This window comes from Protopterus annectens, chromosome 3.part0, assembly GCF_019279795.1.
Source record: "Protopterus annectens isolate FY-2018-M chromosome 3.part0, PAN1.0, whole genome shotgun sequence".
NCBI classification, from domain to species: domain Eukaryota; kingdom Metazoa; phylum Chordata; order Ceratodontiformes; family Protopteridae; genus Protopterus; species Protopterus annectens.
In genome coordinates this window covers 170,970,548-170,992,379 of record NC_056731.1, presented here as the reverse complement: position 1 = coordinate 170,992,379, position 21,832 = coordinate 170,970,548, and the positions used below count along the sequence as shown (strand labels likewise).

Sequence of the window (21,832 nt, the reverse complement as noted above, 5' to 3'; positions counted from 1 at the left end):
TAATCCTGTATAACTAAATCTGACTAAAATGAAAATACAGTCAGCTCTTGTCCACTCTCCTGCCAGTCTAACAGAACTTGAAGTTTTGAGGCAGTGCAACAAGGTTTTTAGAGTTAATGTTGCAACTGTCTCAAGGTTACTGAAAGGACATTATTGCCGCCTCAACAAAAAACACCATGTAAGAGATGCAAGTACTTAGTCTGGAGGCCACCATACACACTCACCCATAAATCCACAGTTCAGTGCACCCACACTACACTTGCTTATGCTGAGGTTGTTAAGAAGTCACCCCTTCCCCATGACTCCAAGAATTAAAACACCTAGAATTAGGGTTATGAGACTGCAGCCAGATAGTCTGAACACTACACCACCTTAAACAGACATCACATATACTTGTATGAGTCACAAGGAATCTGATCACAAACTCTAAAGGTACTCTAGTTCTGAAACATTTTTATTATTTATTTAATTATTTGACATTTGATAACCGGGTTGGTCCAGTGGAGTCAGGGGCCCATTTTCAGTGAAGTCCCGAGGAGAAAAGCTCCAACAATACAGTCATGCAAAATGACAGACAAATACTTTCATCTATTTGAAGGAAGAGGTACAACAATGAAATCACATTTCAGTAACAAAATGAGAAAAAGAGGTGATAGTTTTAGTAGAGTATTAGGTGAGAAGTGAGATAGTTGTCAAGTGGGAGCGTGGCAGGGGCAGGACCAAGTCTTTAGTAGATACAGTTTTAATTATTTTTTTTAAAATTGCTGTTTTTGGGAAATATTTGTTATATTGAGGGGGAATGTGTTAGAGACATGAAAACGAAATAACCAAACAATTCCACAGGTAGGTAGAACAGACCAAATAACGATAATCAGCGTAAAATTTATTAACCATAAAAAATAAAATAAAATGAAATCAAGCGCTTTCGCCCAGCTGAGTACCAGGCTTTATCAAGATACAAATTTCCCCAAAATAGAAGCTTAAATAACTTAATACTAAAGTCATGTGACTTAATTATTGAATTGAACATATAGTAGACTGTTAAAGTACTAGCAACAGTTTAAAAGGTTGACAGACAAATATAAGCCGTGTGTCAAATAATCCTCAATACATAAAATACAATTGTGTTGAAAGTTATACTAAAAACACCTTGTAAAAAATTATTTTATGAAAATATTTTATTAAAACTTATATTTCTAATAAACTGCATAAAAAATCACAACTTAGCTTTCCTTAGTTTGAGCATGCTCACAATGCTAATACTCTCGTTGAGACCAGGGGGTCTAGTGGCATTTAATTTGAGTTGCCACAACAGCTCTTTGTATTCAAGACGGGCTTCCCAGTCACCTCCCCTGTGGTCCTGTATAACCTGTTCAAGGACAATAAATTTAAGCTGCATGTTAGGGCAAGAGCCAAGAAATATAGTAGAGGTGCTCGTATATTCTCCTTCTAAGGGTTCTCTCAGTTTTACCTATGTAAAAACTGCAACATTGGGTACACAACCCTAAATATACAACACCCTTTCCCCACAGTTGTAACAACAATCAGCTTTAAATTTAAACTTCTTTGAAGGGATGTAAAGGGAGCTGTCATTGATTATAAAAGAACATTGTTTGCATGCCCCCACATTTGTGGGTACCAATTTTAGGAAAACTATGTTCATTATCAAACCTGGGTCTTCTTTCAAAAAGTCCTTTGAGGTTTGTACCCCTTCTTGTGACAAAATGAGGACGTTCCTTCACGATGTGCTTAAAAATCATCATGAAGTGCCAAAAGGGGCCAATACCTCAAAATTGACTGTTCCACTTGCAGGGAATCATTGGAAAAGGTGTATACGAAACTATTGTGTGGATCAAACTGTTCTAAGGATTTTGCTCATGTATCCTGTGTTGTGCATTTGCCCAGTAACGGGAAATAAATAGCTTCCCTGTTGTTAACATCCTGAGCTAAATTGTTAACAAGATATGTCGGATAGCCTCTCTCAAAAAAAGCTGCTTCAAAAAATCTACCTCTTCAAAAAAATACTCCTTTGTGCTTGACATCCTAGATGCACAAATAAATTGTCCCTTAACTATACCTTTTTTCTGGTGGAAAGGGTGACCACTGTTAAAATGCAAATAGGAGTTGGAGAAAGAGGGTTTTCTATATAACCTTGACTGAAAAGTGTGATTGTGAACATCTTTAAGAAGAACTACATCTAAATAATTTAAATGATCATTACTGACATTGTAAGTAAATGTTAAAAAGTGTGTGGTAGAATTAATATAGTTCATAAAATCCGTAAAATCGTCTAAGGTTCCATCCCATAGTAGGTATCGCTTGTAGTGGATAATACGTTGAACCCAGTGTGTAGAAAAGATAAATTTACTGTCCCAGTAATGCAGCACAATATTGGCGTAGCTTGAGGCACAGGCAGTGCCCATTGCTACACCCTTCTTTTGCCTGAATAGTTCGCCAGTGAAGTATATGAAATTGTTGTCTAAAACAATCTCCATAAACTCAACCAATAACCTAATAGTGTTGGAATCTAAACCAGAATCAGACACTAAAATGTCATGAAACCATTCTAAACCTATAAAGTGCGGAATACTGGGAAATAGTTCCACTACATCAATTGTTGCCATTAATAAGTCAGGTTTATAAAATCTTTGTTCAACACCTTTAAGAAAGTCCCAAAAATCTTTGCACACATGCTGTAGAAAATATGCAAGTTTCTTAGTGATAAAATCTATGAACTTTCCTAGGGGTTCCGTTATACTACCCGCCCCTGAGACGATAGGTCTGAACTTCAATGGGGTTAAACCTTTGTGAATCTTTGGAATCCCAAAAATTACTGGGATTTTTGGTTTACTAACATGCAAATAATTAAAGAGTTTTTCATTAATAGCTCCCTGAAAAAGGTGGTCAGAAAGCACAAACTTGATCTTAGAGTATGCTAAATTTAACTCATTCCTGGAAATCAGTTCGTATTGTTCAGTATCTTGCAACATGTTGTGAAGATAAATTTCATATGCTGTGTTGTACATCAAAACTATACCCCCTCCCTTATCCGGTTTCATCACCCGGACATCCTCTTCTTTAAGCATTTTTATTAACTGGAGTGACTCCTGGTTAAAATTGGTGGGCGGAGTGTATGCTCTATTAGAACAATGATTTCTTAGGTCAGCCTCAACCAATTCTTAAAAAACCTTAAGGGAGGGGTGTACAGGGGGGTTGAATGTACTAGCCCTGGAAAGACCCCCCAAAACTTGTTTGTCCTTTGAACTGAACGGCAAGGTTCAAATGTCTAACAATTTTAAATCTACTAAAACATTGCTTAAATTCACAGGACGTAATGGAACAAACTGAAAACCTCTGGTAAAAAGTCCAAAAAAATCAGCAGTTACATTACATTAATGTCGGTAAAATTGTAAATAATGAAATTGTCCTTATTTACTACCACACAATTGTCCCTTTCAGATCCGTAATCTAACCTCGAAGGTTCACAATTGGTCATACAGACTGAGTCAATTACCTGCGTGACCTGTCCTTGCGGTTGGCAAGTAGCTTTTCTCCCCCCTGGTCTGCCCGTGAAAGCGCTTGATTTCATTTTATTTTATTTTTTATGGTTAATAAATTTTACGCTAATTATCGTTATTTGGTCTGTTCTACCTGCCTGTGGAAATGTTTGGTTATTTCGTTTTGGTATTTTTCAGTGTTCTAGACATGACCTACTGAGTACTTTACAGAGACTTTCCAAAGTTCTTTTTGGGTTTATAAATATCAAGAAGGTGCTTATCACTTTTGCGAAGATGCCGGAGGGGGTGTAGTAAGCTACTAATTTGGACAGGGAGGGGCAGGAGGAGGGATTATAGAGAATGGAGTGGGTGATATGTTGTTGAGGAAGCAGCAGCTGATGTGAGAATTCAGGCCACTGAAGTGTCTTGAAGGCAAGGCAGTGATGAGAATTGTGAGGAAGGTTAGTGGCAAATCTGGCTACTTTACTGCACATTTGCTCAAGTTTGGATAAAAGTGTAGACTGAATATTAGTAAGGGGGGCAGTGTACAGTAGGCAAGGTAAGAGAAGTGACTGAGCCAAACAGAGTCTGGAGGAAGAAGCAAGAAAATTTTGATTTCTAGTAGTTTTGGTATAAGTTTCAGCTTTAATGGTAGTATTGTTGAGGGAGGCAATAGTAAAGGAGGATTTTTGTTGAGCCCAGTGTTCTAGGAAAGAACAAAGGGAGTTTTTTTTTTTTTTTAAAGGATTTAGTACAAGTTGTTTTTCTGAGAGCCATGTTTTTACAGATGAGAAGGCATCCTGAGTGAGAGCTAACAGATTAGGAATACTATGGGCAGTGGTGATACATGTCGAATCATCAGCATATTGCAGTAGAGTTGAGATCTTACAAGCAGAATGTAGTTTGTTAGTGAAAATATTGAACAAGAAGGGCCCCAGAATTGATCCTTGAGGAACCCCAGTGTTAACTGGAAGGAAGGGGGAGAAGACAGTTTGCCAGCGAACAGACTGTTGCCTACTGGAGAGCTAGCTAGAAAACCACTTTATGGCAGAACTAGAAAGATTAAGGTCTGAGAGTTTAGATAAAAGTATGTAGTGACAGTTTCAAAGGTCTTAGAGAGATCAAGGAAAAGGCAGGCGATTAGCATGTTATTGTCACCGGCCTCAGCTACTGTTTGAGTGAATGAAAGTAGTGCAGTAAATATGCTATGGTGGGGTCTGAAGCAGTGTTGGGTAGAGGTAAGCAGGTTATTGTCAAGCAGGTGTTTGATTAACTGGGTGTGAATGCACTTCTCAAGAATTTTGGAGATAGGGGACAGGATGGCTATGGCCTGTAATTAGAAGGGTCAGTAGGGTTTCCACTCTTATGCAGTGGAATTATAAAGAAAGATTTCCAAAAATCAGGGACACAGGTTTCATTAATGGATTTATCAGTACTGAGACAGGGTAGGCAACAAATTCAGCAGCAACTTTAAGAAAACAGGAAGGTAATTTATCAGCAGATGGGGAGGAAGGTTCGAGTTTGGTCAAGAGAGAGTTGATGTAGGTGGTGGGTACCAGTTTAAATGAGAAGTCATTGGAAGGTGTTTTGTTGAGGGGTGATGGAGGAGAAGAGGAAGTGTTGCTATTTTGAGTTAGTTTTTGGATTGTTGCTATGAAATAATTGTTTAGGAGAATGGTTGTTTCAGTGGCAGAATTATGTGGAATGGGGTTGGGAGTAGTAGGGTTGCCATGATAAAGATTATTATTTGATGTCCAGATTTTTTTAGGATTTCTTTGTGGGTTACACAATGTTTTGGTAATTAATGACCGTCAGGAATAAAGACACCATCCACACTAGGCTGCACAAGATCAGGTTGATAGCTGCCTTTGCAGAGCAGGATCCAGTATGTTGCGAGGGCGATTAGATCCCTATAGCTACGCAACTGCAACTTAGCAGTGGCTCACGCCAGGGAGAATGACCTATGACTTTAGCCATTTCTCCCAAAGGGAGATGCAGAAGAATATGATTGACCTTGCTATATATGCCTGTATGTCACATGACAGACACTGGACTTGAGTTATTTAACCAAAGCAGCACATTTCTAAGCATGAAAGCTTACCAGTTTTTTTATGCTTGTTGATTTAATACATAGGTTCATAGGTTCATACTAGGCTATCTGCCCAAGGGCATTTATAAGCCTAGCCCATAGCTATGTGGCTTTCGCCACCCCTTTAGTTTGAATAAAACTATGCCTATTATTTTGCTGTGCCTCTGTCAAGCAGCGACACTGAAGTAATCCCTGGGGTATATCTGCGATCTCCCATCCATTGGTCAAGATTCCTCTTGAACAAGGCCAGCGAGGTGCTCTGCCTCATATGTACCGGGATTTTGTTCCACAGCATAGGGAGTCTCTGGGTGATGAATCTGTCCCTCCAGCACATTCTATTAATAACCGTGTCAAGGTTTAAGTCTCCCGCCCTTGTGGTTCTGAGGGATCTAGATTTTTGAGGTGAAGCATATTCATCAAATCTGGGTTTGACATGGCCTTATATGTCAGGCACAGGTCACCTCTGAGCAAGCGGTATGAGACTGAATAGAGCTGGAGTTCTTTCAGTCGGGCAGCATAAGACATATTTTGAGACCCTTTATCCTTTTGGTGAGGAACTTTTGGGGCCTTTCCAGCTGCTGCAGGTGTCGGGTCAGATACATTCTGAATGGGGCATTGTACTCAATCATAGGTCTAATGAGTGATGAGTACAGGGGACGATGACCTCCCTTGATCTAGATGTGAATCCCTTCATGATCAGGTGGGCAATGTAGAAGGTTTTCCTAACTACTTTAGCAACATGAGTGTCAAGCGAAGGCTACTGTCAACCTGGGTCCCAAGATCCCTGATGACTTCTTCTGTGCTCAGTGGATTGCCACCTATATGGTAGCTAGGGGTAACCTTGTTTTTCCCGAAGGGTATGACTATGCATTTCTTGGCGTTTAACTTTAGGCCATGGCTCTGGCACCAGTTATCCGTCTCTGTGAGGCCCTTCTGAAGGATATCTGTGTCAGATGTGTTTTCGACTATGGCCCAGTTTGCAGTCATCTGCAAACTTTGTCAGCCATAACCCTCCTGTGTTTGCTTGTACTTCAGAAAAGTAGATGCCGAACAAGAGTGGACCCAGGACTGAGCCCTGTGGGACACCACTTGTGACAGGCTTTGAGTCTGACATGGCTCCAGCAACTCTGACCCTGTGGGTTCTGTCACTTAGCCAGTTTGCAACCCATCTTGTGATGTATGGGTTTACATTCAAGCTGATGAGTTTTTCGATATTACATGAGTGGGGTATTGTGTGAAGGCCTTTGCCAGGTCGAGGTAGGCTGTATGGACTGCCTTTCCTCATCAATGGCCTTGGTGACTGTCTCGAAAAAGTCAACCAAGTTTAAAAGGCATGATCTGCCTTTGACAAAGCCAAACTGGGTTGGATCCAAAGTCTGCAAGTTCCCTATGTCTTTATTTATGAGTTCCATTATGATCCTCTCCATGGCTTTGCAGATAAGGCTTGTCAAGCTAATGGGACGGTAATTTCCAGGGTCGGTGGAGGCACCGCCCTTGTGAAGTGGGACCACAGTCGCCGTGCGCCACTCCTTGGGTACGTATCCTGAGGTGAGGCTAAGATTAAACAGCTGCCCTAACTGCGGGTTTAATTCCTCATTGAGTTCGTGGAGCACACAGCCGGGGACACCATCTGGTCCCATGGATGCTGTGTTTTTTGCGTTGGAGAGAGCAGTTCTCACCTGGGCGTTGGAGATGTTTGGGGGGCTACAATCCTCTGGTATAGATATCTCTCCTTTTGGGGGGGGGGGAGTTTGCACTGAACCTGTCAGCCAGTATATGTTGGCAATGTGTGTAGGTTCAGTAATCTTCACATCATTTTGAACTAATTCTGAGCATATCTGGGAGTTTCCTCCTAGGTTTCTAACATAGCTAAAGAAGGCCTTATGATTGTCTTTTGAGTCCTTGGCGATTTTTCTCTCAAAATTTGCCTTGGATGATTTTATGAGAGCTCTTAGTTTTTTACTTATAATGATCAAAGGTGTCTTACCTTTCAAGGATTTTGCTCTATCTTGTAGTAGCTTCCTCCTTTTGTTGTAGAGCTTGTTTATGGCTGGGGTCCACCAGACTGGATGCTTGCCTTTGGTACAAAGAGTCTTAGTTTTGTTTGGGATTGCCTGATCCAGGCAGTCCTGTAGGTGCTGGTAGAAGGCATTTGTAAGTGATTCAGCGGTTTGAGTAATGTTTACCACTGGCTCAGGGGCCTTAAAGGAGACCACACTAGTTTTTAGAAGTGTGATGTCGGCTTTTGAGAAGTTTTTCACTGTGGTCTTTTTTATTTCAGGTGGGGGCGGGATGAGGACCTCCAGCGAGATTAGTTAATGATCTGATCTCACCAGTGAGGGGTATACTTCCGGTGTTGAACATTGTGATCCCATGTTCGTGATGATATCAAGTATGTTTTCTCCTCTTGTGGGGATGGTGACTAGTTGTTCCATGGCATTTGAGTTTATGAACTCCAGGAACCTTTGGGCTAGAGTGTTTGGGCTTGAGTAGTGTTCCCAGTCTATATTAGGGTAGTTGAAGTCACCTAGTATGATGGTGTTTGGAGACACATTTATCCCCTCCAATGTTTTCAGGAAGGCCATGTGAGGTTCCTGAGTTTGAGAGGGTGGCCTGTAACATGCTACAAATTGCAGAGCAGTCTTGCCTATGGTTAATTGCACCTGGATGGTCTCCGATGCATCGTGCGTTGCCACCAACCTTGAGGTGTGGGTGTCCTTTATGAATATGGACACCCCCCCTCCTTTCTTGGTGTTGTCCGGATTTTGGGGCCGGAACGCATGATATGAGGTGAAACCTGATAGTGCTGGGGTGCTCTCAGGAGCCTTGAACCAGGTTTCTCTCACAGCACAGACATCAGTGTTCTCCATACTGAGAAGGGCCTCGAGTGCGTGCATCTTGAGATTGAGACTTCTGGCATTGAGCAGCATTACCCTTAGTTTTTTTCCTTTTTTGTGTTCTAGGGTGGTAGGTTTAGAATTTGAGCCTTGCCTAAAAAAAGGCACTATGGGTGTGGCAAGAGCCTTTGCCAATATCCGGAAGCCTTGGGGGTGACAGGTGCAAGCCGTCCCTTGCAAAGCAGCGTGGCTTGTCCAGCATGTCATCCATACAGCTTCATGGACTCTTGACCTAGCCTTCTTTGTTTGCTCACTGCAGAGCTCAGAGTTAACCTACTGGAACTGCCAGTTTTGTTTTTACTTGAGTAATATTTTGCCAACACCTAGCTGTTGCATCTTTTGGCTTTTCCCGGTTAGGGGTCGCCACAGCGGAACTCCGGTCCGCTAATGACTGGCAGTAGATTTTTACGTGCCGAGTTGCTGGTCCTAACGAACAACCTTCAACGAAGGTATGCCCATTCATGCATGTCTCCACACAGAAGACCCTCTAGCTGAGAATCGAACAGGATAATGTCTTACTGTGAGGCGACAACGCTACCCAAATTCAATAATAAGACAACCAGCTTTCATTTGTTTAGTAGCTTATGTCAGTCAAGGGGGACCCAAGTATGTGCATGCCTGGATCAAAATACTGAAACACCCTTGATTTGCCAGAGGTGGCCCATATCTCCCTTGCCAGGGATTTGCTTTCTAGCCAAAACATTTGCTGCCTCCACAGTTCCATTTTTTTATTCAGAGTCACTCTCTTAGACATCCTGACCTAGCAAATTGTAATAAATAACATACTGAGGCGGCTCTACTCAATGCTAAACGTCCCAGCAAAAAACAAAAAAACAAAAACAAAAATAAATAAATAAATTTAAAAAATGCCTAAACTTGAGGCATTCCTGCAATTCAAGCATATACATGTGGTTTTCAGTGTAATGACAGCACGCACTCTATTCCTGGGTTCAGCACCTTCAGATAAACAGGCAGCTGTAGGGGACAGCCAGTCTTTGTTACAGACACCTTTATTTTGAAGCAAATTCCTCCCAAATTCACTACAAGCAAAAGGCTAACTACCATTTATATTTGTGAGCTAAGATGCACTCTGTGACCTCTATGGACCACAATAGCTACCTCAACAACATAAATGACATACCTCTACACACTAATACATCTTTCTTGTGATTTCAATTATCCAGTAATAAACTGGTTCACCTATACTAAGGCAGGGAAACTCTGAATGACTCAGTAATTTTACAAATACAAACTACCTAGAATAATAAGTGAACATCCTAACCAAGGGATAAAATATCCAGGACACCATCACTTCACCTTGTGCAACTCCAGGGGTATTGGCCTCCATTAGAAAATCTGACCACAAATCGGTACTTTTCTCATATAAATCTGACTGCAATCCTCTCATTAATACTACTGCGTCTGAAGATTTCTGAAAAGCTTATCTCCTGTAACTTCTTAGTAGAGCAACTAAGTTCTACTGTAGTTCAACTCCGCAACTACAGCAACAACCTTTACCTCAAGACTTTTACTCCTATCTGAGTAGCTCTAGTTGTATCAACAGATCTGTCCCTACATAAATTAAATATTCTAGGAAGCTTAAAAACAGAACTTTATGGATCGTAAACACTTGTATAAATAAGCTCTACAGCCAGAGGAAGAAAACAGTAAGAGCTTATAATTCATACACTACCCACCTGAAAATGGCACTCAAACATGCTAACAAAGAACTCGCAGATGCAGTCAGAAAACTTAAAATAGCCATATTGACACCAAATGCAACTACAAATCCTTCTACACCAGTCAGGAAATTATCATTCCTCCCATTAAAGCTTTGGAAATTTGTACTTAACTTCCAATGGTTGCATCCAGAGTCTTTGGACAAAATCAAGTTGCATACAGATTGCCACTGCTATAGCTATGCCTAATCTCATTGAAGCTCGGTGATATAAGCTTCATTTCATCCATCTCAGTACAGTTTATTCAAATAGTATTTTCTGTAAACTATAACATTTTTCTTGATTACATGCTGTACTCTTAATTTTCAGTACAATACTTTTACCCGGGCTGTACCAGACATACAGATAAACAGATAGCATCCCAACTCAGTGTTCATACATGTAAAACTGCAAGTGTAACCAAGCAAATTTAAGCGAAACTATTCACCATAAACCTATCTTATCATGCACTCACTGTATTCTAGGTCTTAAACTAGATTTTGTAAGTCACAATAAACACAGTAAATATTTTGTATTTATTAACCAGGGTAGAAAAAGAACCTATGTGATTTTGTTTCAGATTTGGTTCAACAGCATGTTCCTGTTAAGTGACTTGTTCAGAACCACACAGTAGGCAAGTGCAGGCTGAGGAAACCGGACAAGAAACTACAAGTAGTAGCTTGTTAACAGCTCATAGCCTTAATTCTATGCACTGTCAGACTTACCAATATTATTTTCTGTAACATTTTGTAAACATTGCTGCAACATCTCATGCTATACAAGCTGTCAAGCAGCATTTTGTTTACCAAGCTGAGTTTTCATACAAGACTAACAGTTCAGTCTATGTTCCATGGTTATTGAGATAATTAGAAAAACATAAAAATTATGACAATATGAATAAATGTATGAAAATGTAATCCCTCTTTAGCTTCACTTGGAAAAGGCCAAGTATCAATGCAGTTGCATTGCCCATCACGTAAACCTTAAGATGAAAGTTTTCAATAGCTTGTACATAACATGGTCTTGCAACTAATGCAAAGTAGGAATTGCCAATATTAGATTCCTTCACACATCACTAGGCTGATCCTAGTGAAACATTCGGAAGCATAACTGGGGGAGTGATACCAAGCAATGTTCTGAACTGATCCAAAATGACATCACTTATTCTCAACCAAAGAGCAAGCAAGTATCTTAACTATCAAATTTACTGTCAACCTTACCCCAACAAGCAATCGCTGCCCTCCCATTCTCCCAGGCCATGTCCCAAAGATTTCTGTGGAATAAGTCCTCTCAGCAATGTCAAAAACTACGATCACCACATTTAGGGGCCCTGATAATATACCAAGTAGCTAAATTATTAGCTCTAAATATGACCTATGAGAGCCTATTTAAACATTTGCAATAAGAGTCTGGCAATTGATTACATCCATAAAGTCTGAGAACAACCATCATATTGCCACTACACACAGTGGTCGAACCACAGACCCAGATAATTCCAGACCTATCAGTTTTATTTGTAAAGCCATGGAAAGCAGAGTTGTGTAGGCAATTTACCATAACAGATGTCACTGTGGTCAGTGTTACAACCATCACTTTGCAGAACTTCCTTACGGTCTGAGGTCCAGCCTAATTTTCAAAGCTGACCATCATTCTTCCATTGCTGGATGGTTGGAACTCTACCTCAGATGTTTTCATCTGCCTGATATCTTCCAACTTCTTTGGTTCTTTTATGTTTCCTGCTCCTTTTAAATAGTAACAGTCTAGCTTTCAAGCCTCAACACCCAACCTCAACTGTATGAAACATGGTAAATTCTTGCCCTTGTGGGTGACATGAACAAGAAGTGGTGAGGGATAAGGAACTGTGCAAGCAATATCAGACAAAGAGATAGGAAGCAGGTACCCAACCTACCCCAGTTACCCAAAGCAAAAGCGGGGATGAAGGGAAACAGAACTGCAACTGTGATAACACTTAAACATCTATTATGGTTAGGTGCCTTCACTATGTTCTTTGTGTGGACCACTTGATCTGCCCCTACGAGATAGCAGTATGACCTTTTCCTGTAATAACTTCCTACTGCCTTTGTAATATAATTAAAGCAGTATGCTAGTCACTTGGCGATAGCCAACTTAAATGCATCTAACGTAGTTTGACTGTGCAAAAGGGACAATAAATGTTCTGACCTTTTGATGACCTTGGTTCTGTCAATATACTAACTGCCTAAGATTATCCAATAAGAGTGAGATTTGTTATACTTTCTTCCGAGGTGTAGAGAAGAAAATGGGTGATTTGTTCTGAGGAACAGAACAGAGAACAGGGTGAGTTCCACAAGCACTTTAGGTATGAAAGAAGAGTTAAGTGCACAGGGTCAACATATCTCTGTGGAACATGAGAAAAAACTCTGCCACAATGAGACCTGAAATTCCAACATTCTCCTGGCAGAAGCTCTGTTTCCGCAAGTCAAAATTTTCAGGGTTACAAAAGCCACTGGTTCAATGGTGGCAAAGTTCATTTCTGTAGCACACTTCAGGTCCCAGGCTGGTGCCAAAATCAAGGTGGAAAGCCCAAGGTGTAGAACATCCTTTAGAAACTACCTCACTTTTGGTCTGGATGCTAGGTGGGGGCAAGCGCTACCAGCAGCCAGGTAGAGACGGCACAGAAGTATACCTTCACTTAGATAGGAGCCAAGCCTTCAAAAATAAAAAGATAAAAAGATATTGGAGATCCACTACTTTAGGGTCCTGGTTCCTCCTATGGCAACAAAGGGGAAAGATTTTCCACTTTGTTAGGTGTGATTTCCTCGTACTTGGCCTCTTAGCAGGCCTCATAATTTTAGCACAAGCTTAAAGTAAATGCTCATGAGGGATAGCAATGTCACATCTTCTAAACTGACAGGTTCCACGTGGTCAGACCGAAGTGCTAGAAGGATCCCTCCCCACTGCATCAGGAAGTTAACATGCTGAGGCAGCATGAAGTTTCTCACTTGCCGTATGAATAAGATGAGAACTACTGCTGTCTCGACCATGCCGAAAAGCATTACAAGAATCATTTCTGGACTCTCCTACTTTACCTTCAGAGAGAAAAAGCATACAGAAACAGACCAGCCCAGTTCAGACAGAAGGCATCTATTACTCAAGCTACTTTGTGAGGTGCGCTGGAGCAGAATTTTTTCTTTTTTTTGGAAGCCTGTTAGCTGCAGAAGCAAAGGTCCATGTTTAATATACTCCATAAGAATATTAGATCTAAGAAAGTCTTCCTGTGTAGCATTTTTCCATGTGGATCCACAGAGATCCTGCTTATTTAGTCTGCTAAGCAATTCTGCTGTGCCAACATACAAGTAATCCTCAGGGTCATGTCCAACTGCAATTCTTGGTCCCAGGTCAGCATGGCTAGCCTGCAAAATTGATAAGAATGTGTGCCCTCCTAGTCATGCAACAACATGGCATTCAGGTTCCCAGGTAGGTATCCTGAGAGCATTTTTTGTTCTCTATGCTCCCGTGCCCTGAGCTTCGTGATCCAAGGTGAAGGTTCCATAGGCTATATCTGATGAAATTTTGGTCAATTTCACAAGGCATGAGTTGTCTGAATAGCACAAATTAGTACTGTCCTGACGCATGGTATCTCAGGGATAGCAACTTTCAGTGGCTGGTTCTGCTGGTACCATAGGTGAGCCTGGGGAAAGTACAGTTCTGTACACTTACCAGCTTTTCTTGCCCTAACCCATCAGAAGTGGTCCTGGTGGCTAAATGCCACATTTTGAAACTTATGTCTCCCTAACAAAAGAAGATATGAGGGGGAAGGAGGGTGGGAAACCAGGACTGCAACAGTAAATACACTTGAACATCTACATTTATGATAAGTGTACACAACTGTACTATGTTCTTTGTGTTTCACTGTTGCACTCATCATCTGTGGGAGGATTCCCAAAGCTGAAGAGAAGGGTAGTAGGCTTAGAAAGAGACCTAGGAATGGGTCAGCATGGTCTACAGAACTGCAGAGGCAAACCCTGCCCTAGCCTTAGAAAATAGAGGTAGGTGGTAATGCTTGGTAAAGATATGGACAGAAGTCCAGGTGGCAGCTTCCAGGATGTCCCTGGTGGGAACTCCTCTGAGGAATGCTGTGGAAGTGGAGGCTGCCCTAGTGGAATGGGTTTGAAAAGACTTTGGGGGGAAGGGTTCCCATGCAATCTGTAGCAGAAATGGATACAGTGATATCCACTTGGAAATGGGCTTCCCCCCTCTGCCCCTGGGGCAAAGCTGATAAGTAGTTAGTCTGTTTTCCTGAAGGGTTTAGTATGGTCCAGATAGTTTCAGAGCTCTCTGTGCATGTCTAGTGAGTGCAGAATTCTTTCCCCCTTGTTTTGAGGGTTAGTAAAGAAGGTGGGTAGATGTATAGCCTGATTAAGAGTTACATTAAATACCACCTTGGGCATAAAGGAGGGATTAGTCCTCAGCGAGACCCTGTCTGCATGGAAGATGATGAAAGGCTCAATGGCCATCAGTGCCTGAAGTTCTGAAACTCTCCTGGCTGAGGTGATAGCTAGGAGAAAAGCAGTCTTACAGGAGAAGAATCTTAGTTCTGTTGAAGCAGCAGGTTTGAAGGGTGGTAAAGTCAGTTTTTCCAAAACCTAATTCAGTCCCAGGCTGGAGTGGGTGGTCTTCTGGGTGGTCTGATATTAGAAGCCCTCTGAGGAATTGTTTAATCAAATGATGGGAGTACAGGGGCTGTTCTGTATCAAAATGAGCTGAAATGGCTGAGGTGTGGATTTTAATAGAGGAGAAGGAGAGGTCACTTAAGTAGCACCGCTAGGGTAGTCCAGGATAAGAGGGAAGGTTGTGAGGTATTGCCCCCCTCTGGACTGGCTCCAGGAGGAAAATCTTTTCCATTTTCCTGCATAAGATTTTCTGATGCTGGGTCTTCTGGCCTATGTGATAATGTCTAGGACCTGTTTGCTTAACAGGGCCCCCTTGTTTGCCTTTAGAGCATTAGCCATGCTGATTAGTTTGAGAGTCTGCAAATCTGGGTGCAGCACCCCCCCCTCCACCCGAATTAAGAGGTCTGAGATCAGGGGAAGCTGTAAAAGGTCAGGCTGTGCAGTAAGGGGCACCAGTGTTGTCTGGGCCAATCTGAAGCAATGAGGATGGCCTTTGGTCTCTCCTCCCTTATTTTGATCAGTATCTTTGGAATAAGAGGCAGAGGAGGGAATGTGTACACAAAGAGGGTGTTCCAGGAGAAGGTCAATGCAGCCACCTTCCATGCTAGGTGGTGATACTCCCTGGTACAGACTTTTTTCAGCTGATGGTTGATATGTGAAGCAAAGAGATCCACCTCCGTAGTCCCCCACACCTGAGTGATTTGTAAAAAGATTTTTCTGTGGAGCTGCCATTCGTGGGGATCCAGTAAGTTTCTGCTTAAGTGGTCTGCCAGGGTGTTGTTGATCCCTGGTAGGTAGTGGACTATCAGGTGTAGTCCCATGGAAGAGGCCGTCAGCCAGAGGTTCATTGCTAGCCTGCACAGAGGGTAAGATCAGGTCCCTCCCTGTTTATGTACCACATTACTGTGGTGTTGTCTGTTTTCATAAGGAGAACCCCTGGCTTTAGATGGGGTTTGAAGGAAGTCAGAGCCTTTTGTACTGCCATCATTTCCTTCTGGTTGATGTGTAAGCGAAGGTGCTGGGCATCCTAAAGTGGGTGCACCTGCCTTCTAGGTGAGCGCCCCAAGCTATGTCTGAGAAGTCGGTGGTAAAGGTCTGCCTGGTTGGGTGAAGGAAAGACCCTTGTTCTGAACACAGGCCCCTGCCCACCAGAGAAACTCGGTCCTTATACAGGGGATCAGAGGGAGAAAGGTCTCTACAGGCTGAGAGTGCTGACACCAAAGGTTGTTTAGGTACCACTGAAGTTTTCTCATGTGAAGCATGGCCAGAAGAATTAGAAGGATGCAAGATGCCATGTACCCAAAGGCTTGTAGGAATTCCTGGCAGTGAGGTGAGTTCTGGAAGCCATCTGGGTGAAATAGAGAGGCAGGAAGCTTTGCTTTTCTGGGGATAGGAAGGCTATTTGGGATGCTGTGTCTAGCAGTGCTCCCAAGAAAATGATCTTCCTGGAGGGTGTTTGTTTTGATTTCTTCTCGATGATGCTGCATCCCTTTGGGGGTTAGGAGGGTTTTGACAAACAGGAGGTCCTAGAGGAGCTTTTCTTTTTGGTCTGCCTGAATGAAGTAGTCATCCAGATAAGGGTAAATTTGTATATTTTTCTGTCTGAGAAGGCTATGGCCGGGGCTACGCATTTGGTGAATATCCTGAAAGCAGTAGATAAGCCAAAGGGTAGCACAGAGAACTGAAAGTGTGAGCCTGCTCTGAAGCCAAGGAATTTCCTGCAGGATTCCCTTATGGGGATGTAGAGGTAGGCATCTTTTAGATCTAGGGTTACTAACCAGGCATTTTTTCAGCATAGGCAGCAGCTGCTGTAAGGTTAGCATTTTGAATTTGGGGACCACCAGGAAGGTGTTCAGAATGGATAAATCCAGGATGGGACCCTAAGTGCACTCTTTTCTGGGAACAAGGAATAGTCTGGAATAAAAGCCTTTGCCTGTGTGATCTGAGGGGACAGGTTCTACTGCCCCTTGGGATATGAGAGTTTGGACTTGTTTCAATGCCTCTGCCTACTGATTCAGAGGTAAGTCTGGGTACCCTCTTAGAATTGGAAGTTCGTTGAAGGAAAATTTGTATCACTGAAAAATGATCTTTAAGACCCATTGGTCCTTTGTTACAGAAAGGCAATTTTCTTTGCAGAGGGAGAGCCTCCCTCCTAGGTTTTGGTGAGAAAAAAGAAAGCAGACAGGGGAGAGGGAGTCATTGAGAGTTTTTGCCATAGAGGGATGGCTTAGAACTCCATACCTTTGGAGTGGAAGTGTCCACAGTTTGGTTCTCAGCTATCCCTGGGATGGGAGTCTGGGTGGTCTGGTCTGTCCCTGTGGGGCTTACCTTGCCCCAGTCTGCTAGGTGCAGGAAAGGACCAGTGTTCTGAGGGAAAATTCCTGCTGAACATAGCAGATTGTACCTGAAGGAAATCTTTTACTGTTTGCATAGATTTTGCTTTGTCTTCCATCTTTGTAAGCACCTCTTCTGCTTTTTCTCCAAACAAGTGGTCCTTATCCAAGGGTGCCATCAAGTAATTTAGATTGGACATAATCAGGGAGAGGTTGTTCCTTCAACCATGCATATCTCTGAATGACAGATCCTGACACTGCTGCCCTGCTTGAGGCTTCTAAGGCATCATATCCACAGTGTAATAAGTGTTTAGCCACTTGACAAGTGGAGTGCAGTAAAAATCTGCTAACTTTCGAATTGGCAGAGTCGGGAAAGGTAGAAATGTTTTGTTTCAACAGTTCCAAAGTGTGCTGTTGATATTTTAACATGTGGAACTGACTGTTGAGAGCTCTAATAGCCAATGTTGTAAGAGGTGTATACTTTTTTACCCCATCTGTTCAGAGCTCTGGAGTCCTTGTCAGAAGGAGTAGGATTCTTTGTAGGACTAGCCTTAGCTCCTTTTGGTACCTGTGTAATGACCTCTGGGTCTGCAACAGGATTTCTCTATAGGTATTTGTGAGAATCCGGTACTCTGTAATACCAGTCAGGTTTTTCTGGGAGCAGGTGGGAGGGCATCAGGAGTTAAACTGGATTCCTGGAAGACATCATCAACCACCTCTAAGATAGGAGGGATGGGCAAATGTCTGTGCTGGAGCAGGTCTAGAAACTCTCAAGTCTTTTCTTAGACTGAGGGAAGTCCTGGGATTCTCAATGAAGTGTTGCCTGAGGGTGTGAAGGGTTTCCCCAAAGGAAAGATCTTCTGGTGGGGAGGCAGAGGGAATGGATTCCTCTGCATCTGAATCTTCATAAGCAGTCAGAGGTTGCTGTTCCTCTTCAAAATCTGAACAATCAGACTTATCAGAATCCTGTTCTATTAGTATTTCAGGAGAAGGGTCTCTTTTCCTTTTAGAAGTTGTGGCCTGACTACCCCGATAAGGGTGACAAGATTTTCTGCTATTTTAAGCATTTGAGTTTGGGGAGGAGGAACAGGAGTAACATGGTGGCTAGAAATAGTTTTGCTGGGAGTGGTCTTGCCTCTAGGTCTAAGAGAATCCATCGGTCTGAGAGGAACGGTAGTCAGAAGAGATGTCGTTTTTTGTATGGAATCGGTAGTACAAAAGGCGTCCTTGGAAGCCGGTGCCTGCGTCGCGGCTCTGGACCCAACCAAGGCAGAGACAACCAAAGGCTTGGAAGACAAAGATTTTTGTGGCATAACGTACTCCGAAAGGGTTTCTGTAGAGGCCTATGAAAATATCAAATCGGGCATCAGGGGCTGCGAAAGCGCCTCACTGAGTTACAGAGAACTGATGGCCTGCTTAGCAGTAGAGTCGTTGGAAGGCTTGGCCTTGTGTGGTCTGTCTCTATCTTTATCCTTAAGTTTCTTCAGAATGTCTACAGATGGTTGGCTGACTGGTGCCATTTCGGAATGTGAAGATGGAAGATGAAAATCCCTGGCTACAATAACAGCTCTCTGATGAATGGTTCTCACACTAAAGTGGGCACAGAACCAGCAATGGGGGACGTCGTGATCTGTGCCTAACCAAGTGATGCAGTATGAGTAGAAGACTCGGTGCGGTATTTGCATTCCACAGGCAAGACAATTGTTAACTTTTTCAGACATTGGTTAGTGTAAGAAAAAAAGGATCCCCAACGGGGTACTTAGCTTTAGACGTTTTCAGCTGTAAATCAACAGCAGCCAACGCAGAAAAACATCAACTCTGATATTCGAGCCAGTCGAGGGCTACCACAGCAGGGATAACCCAGAGGTGATGACTGCAACAGTGAAATACGAAGAACATCCACTGTACTTTCTTCATCTGCAATTTTGTCAATGAATCATCAGTATGACAGATGCTATATGGCCTAGGAGGGTCAACAACTGGCTATTAAGCTAGGTTTCCTAGCAATAGTCTGGAACAGAACAATAAGTGACCCCCTTTTCTCTTGCAGAAGGTAGGTCACATTGATGTCTATATTCAAAAGTGCCTCAGGAAGACTGTTTTCTGGTTTGGGTGAAAGATAGATTCTTGCTTGCTGAGGTTGAAGCCCAGTGGGCTTGGGTAGTGTGGAATCCAGTCTATAACCCTTTTTTTCTTTCTTTTTCTGGGACAAGATCTGAATAAGGGAATTATCCAAGGGTATATATGTATGACCTTTGTTCTGCAGTCAGCTATCAATGGGGTCAACTATTTTGAGAAAACTTTACATATAGCAGTTAAACCAAAGGGCAAGGGTGTAACACAATTGTGACTCCAAACCATGAATCTCATATGCTGCCTGCACCCCTTGTAAATGGGAATATGGACGTAGGCATCCTTGAGGCCCAGACTACCAAGGAGCACATAACGATTTAGGAGAGGCAGTACAACATATATTGTCAACATCCTGAATTTTGGCTATCTCAAAAGGCATAGTCTCTCTTGCATCTATAAGCCAGCATTTCTGACTTATAGGGACTCAAACTGCTTCTGGTCTGCTTGTATGGACAGGTGAACTCTTTTTTTTTGGAGCCCTTCCATAAAACTAGAGCTTGTATCCTCTGGCAATAAGTTGGAAAATAAATTTGTCTAACTGTTTAGTTAGTGATGGTAAAAGGGAAACCAATTTCTAATACTGCAAACTGAATGGGGTACCCTAGGAGGGAGGTCAAGGGGTGGAGTTTTGTATAATCACAGCTGCTCCCCTTTGAGGATTGAACCCTGAGGGCCCACTGTCTTCCCACTTCCATCTTTGCTTTGATGTGGTCTTTCTTCCCTTGGGCTGCTTCCCTTTACTTTGCTTCTGGAAGTAAGGCTCTTTGGAGGGCACTTACTGTTACATAAATAGGAGGGTGGACATATGCTTCACTGAATACACAAGTCTTCCCTAAATCCCCCAGCTTTCTGAATGCATTATATGCCAGGAGCCTGATGAAATACTTATTTAAGGGTACATTTAAGAGCTGTACCTTCACGTCTTCTGACAGGGATAAAGTTCTTAATCAGAAATGCCTCCTTATAATTGAGCCATTTATTGCAGTCCTCAGTGCTGCAGTGACAGGTCCTCAGGGGGGGGGGGTTTCTAATGCTACTGCTCCCTTACTGTCCATCACAGGACAAGTGGAAGAGATTTATAGTCCAGCTCTAACTCCTATGACCTAGTGGAGTCACAGAACAGACATCCCATTTTATCTGGACTCTGGACCCAAGAGAGTTACTACATTAAGGCTTGCAGGCTTTCTAAAAACTGAATAACTCCAAGAAAACTCAAACTGGCACCCATCAAATAAACTCTAAACCAAGGTAAAGTCAGGTACCACGGAAAAGGAACTCAGTACAGTCTTGCAGTTCAAAAAACAAGCTGGTTTAATGACAGATTAAAAAAACATTTCTAAAAACTGAAAAATGCCATGAGCCAGCTTAACCCAATCATGAGAGATGCAGGGTAGGGGGTAAGGGCTGACAACCTGCCATAAGGTCAGCAACTTGTGTTTGGTACAAGTCAGGGCAACCTGACAAAATTGGAGAATCGTCAAGAATTTGTGAACCAGAGATATCCATGGATTCTGATTTCCTGTGACCTCAAATAGCTTTCTTGATAATAACCAAAGGGATATGACCTTCACTTAATAACATGATATTGTTCAGAAGCAGATATCTTTTCAGTATTTACAGTCTGGTAGGATTTACTGAAAGATAATGAATATCAACTTCCAAAGTAATATTGCCAGAGGCTGCTGCAGTCTTACAAGCATTGAGGGAGGGCTGCTCAAGTGCTTCTGTGGAAATGATGCCCTCAGACTAAGGATCACCACATGAATGGTCTGATTCTAGGGCCACCTTAGATGACTTCAAGCTTCATTTGCATTTATTCTTTCTGAACAGGACACTCCTGCTATCAATTTTGTGGCAACAAGAGAAACATGTCATATCTTCTTAAGATGGCTGCAGGCTTCTTCTCAGTCAGGTAACTCTGAAGGGCCTCATGCCTCACCTTGATATTGTTTTCTTATGCCTAAATCTATGAACTTAACATTCTGTGCTAGACCAAGGCATTAAACTCAGTTAGCATAAACAACCTTATATGGTATTTGTAAACACATCTATTAATTTTTTCAAGAGCAGACACAGGATCATAGGAGATTACTAGGCTAACAGCTTAAGAGCCCACACAAGTCTAGCCAATATAACCCAATTTTACTCAACCTATGGGCCCTAAGGGCAAGAGGATGGGATGAAGTTGTGCCTGTCCCTTGAGTATCTTACAGACTGCCCCATGCCCAAAAGGGACATAGGTGCTACCCCAAGTGTGAATTTGCAATTCCCCATCCACTGATCCAAAGTGCATCTGAAGAGGGCCAGGGAAGGGCTCTGCTTAATGTGAAAAGGAAGCCTATTCCAAAGAAGGGCTAATCTCTGAGACACAAATCTCTCTCTCCAACATGCTTTCTTTGAGTCGCTGACTAAATTTAGATCCCTAGATCGGATAACCCTTGTGCTCTTAAACAGATGTGTAGCAGCGCCATCAGGGCTGAATTTGAGAGTGCTTTGCAGGTCAGGCGTAGGTC

General features: G+C 42.4%; 1 protein-coding gene across 1 annotated transcript in view; it reads right to left on the bottom strand.

Moving 5' to 3' along the window:
- Positions 1-21,832, bottom strand: part of KIF15 (kinesin family member 15) — a 2,415,358-nt gene that overhangs the window by 1,607,402 nt on the left and 786,124 nt on the right. Inside the window, exon 13 of the mRNA XM_044065522.1 lies at positions 13,183-13,269. Coding sequence (XP_043921457.1) covers positions 13,183-13,269 — 87 coding nt within the window. The remainder of the gene's footprint in view (positions 1-13,182; positions 13,270-21,832) is intronic.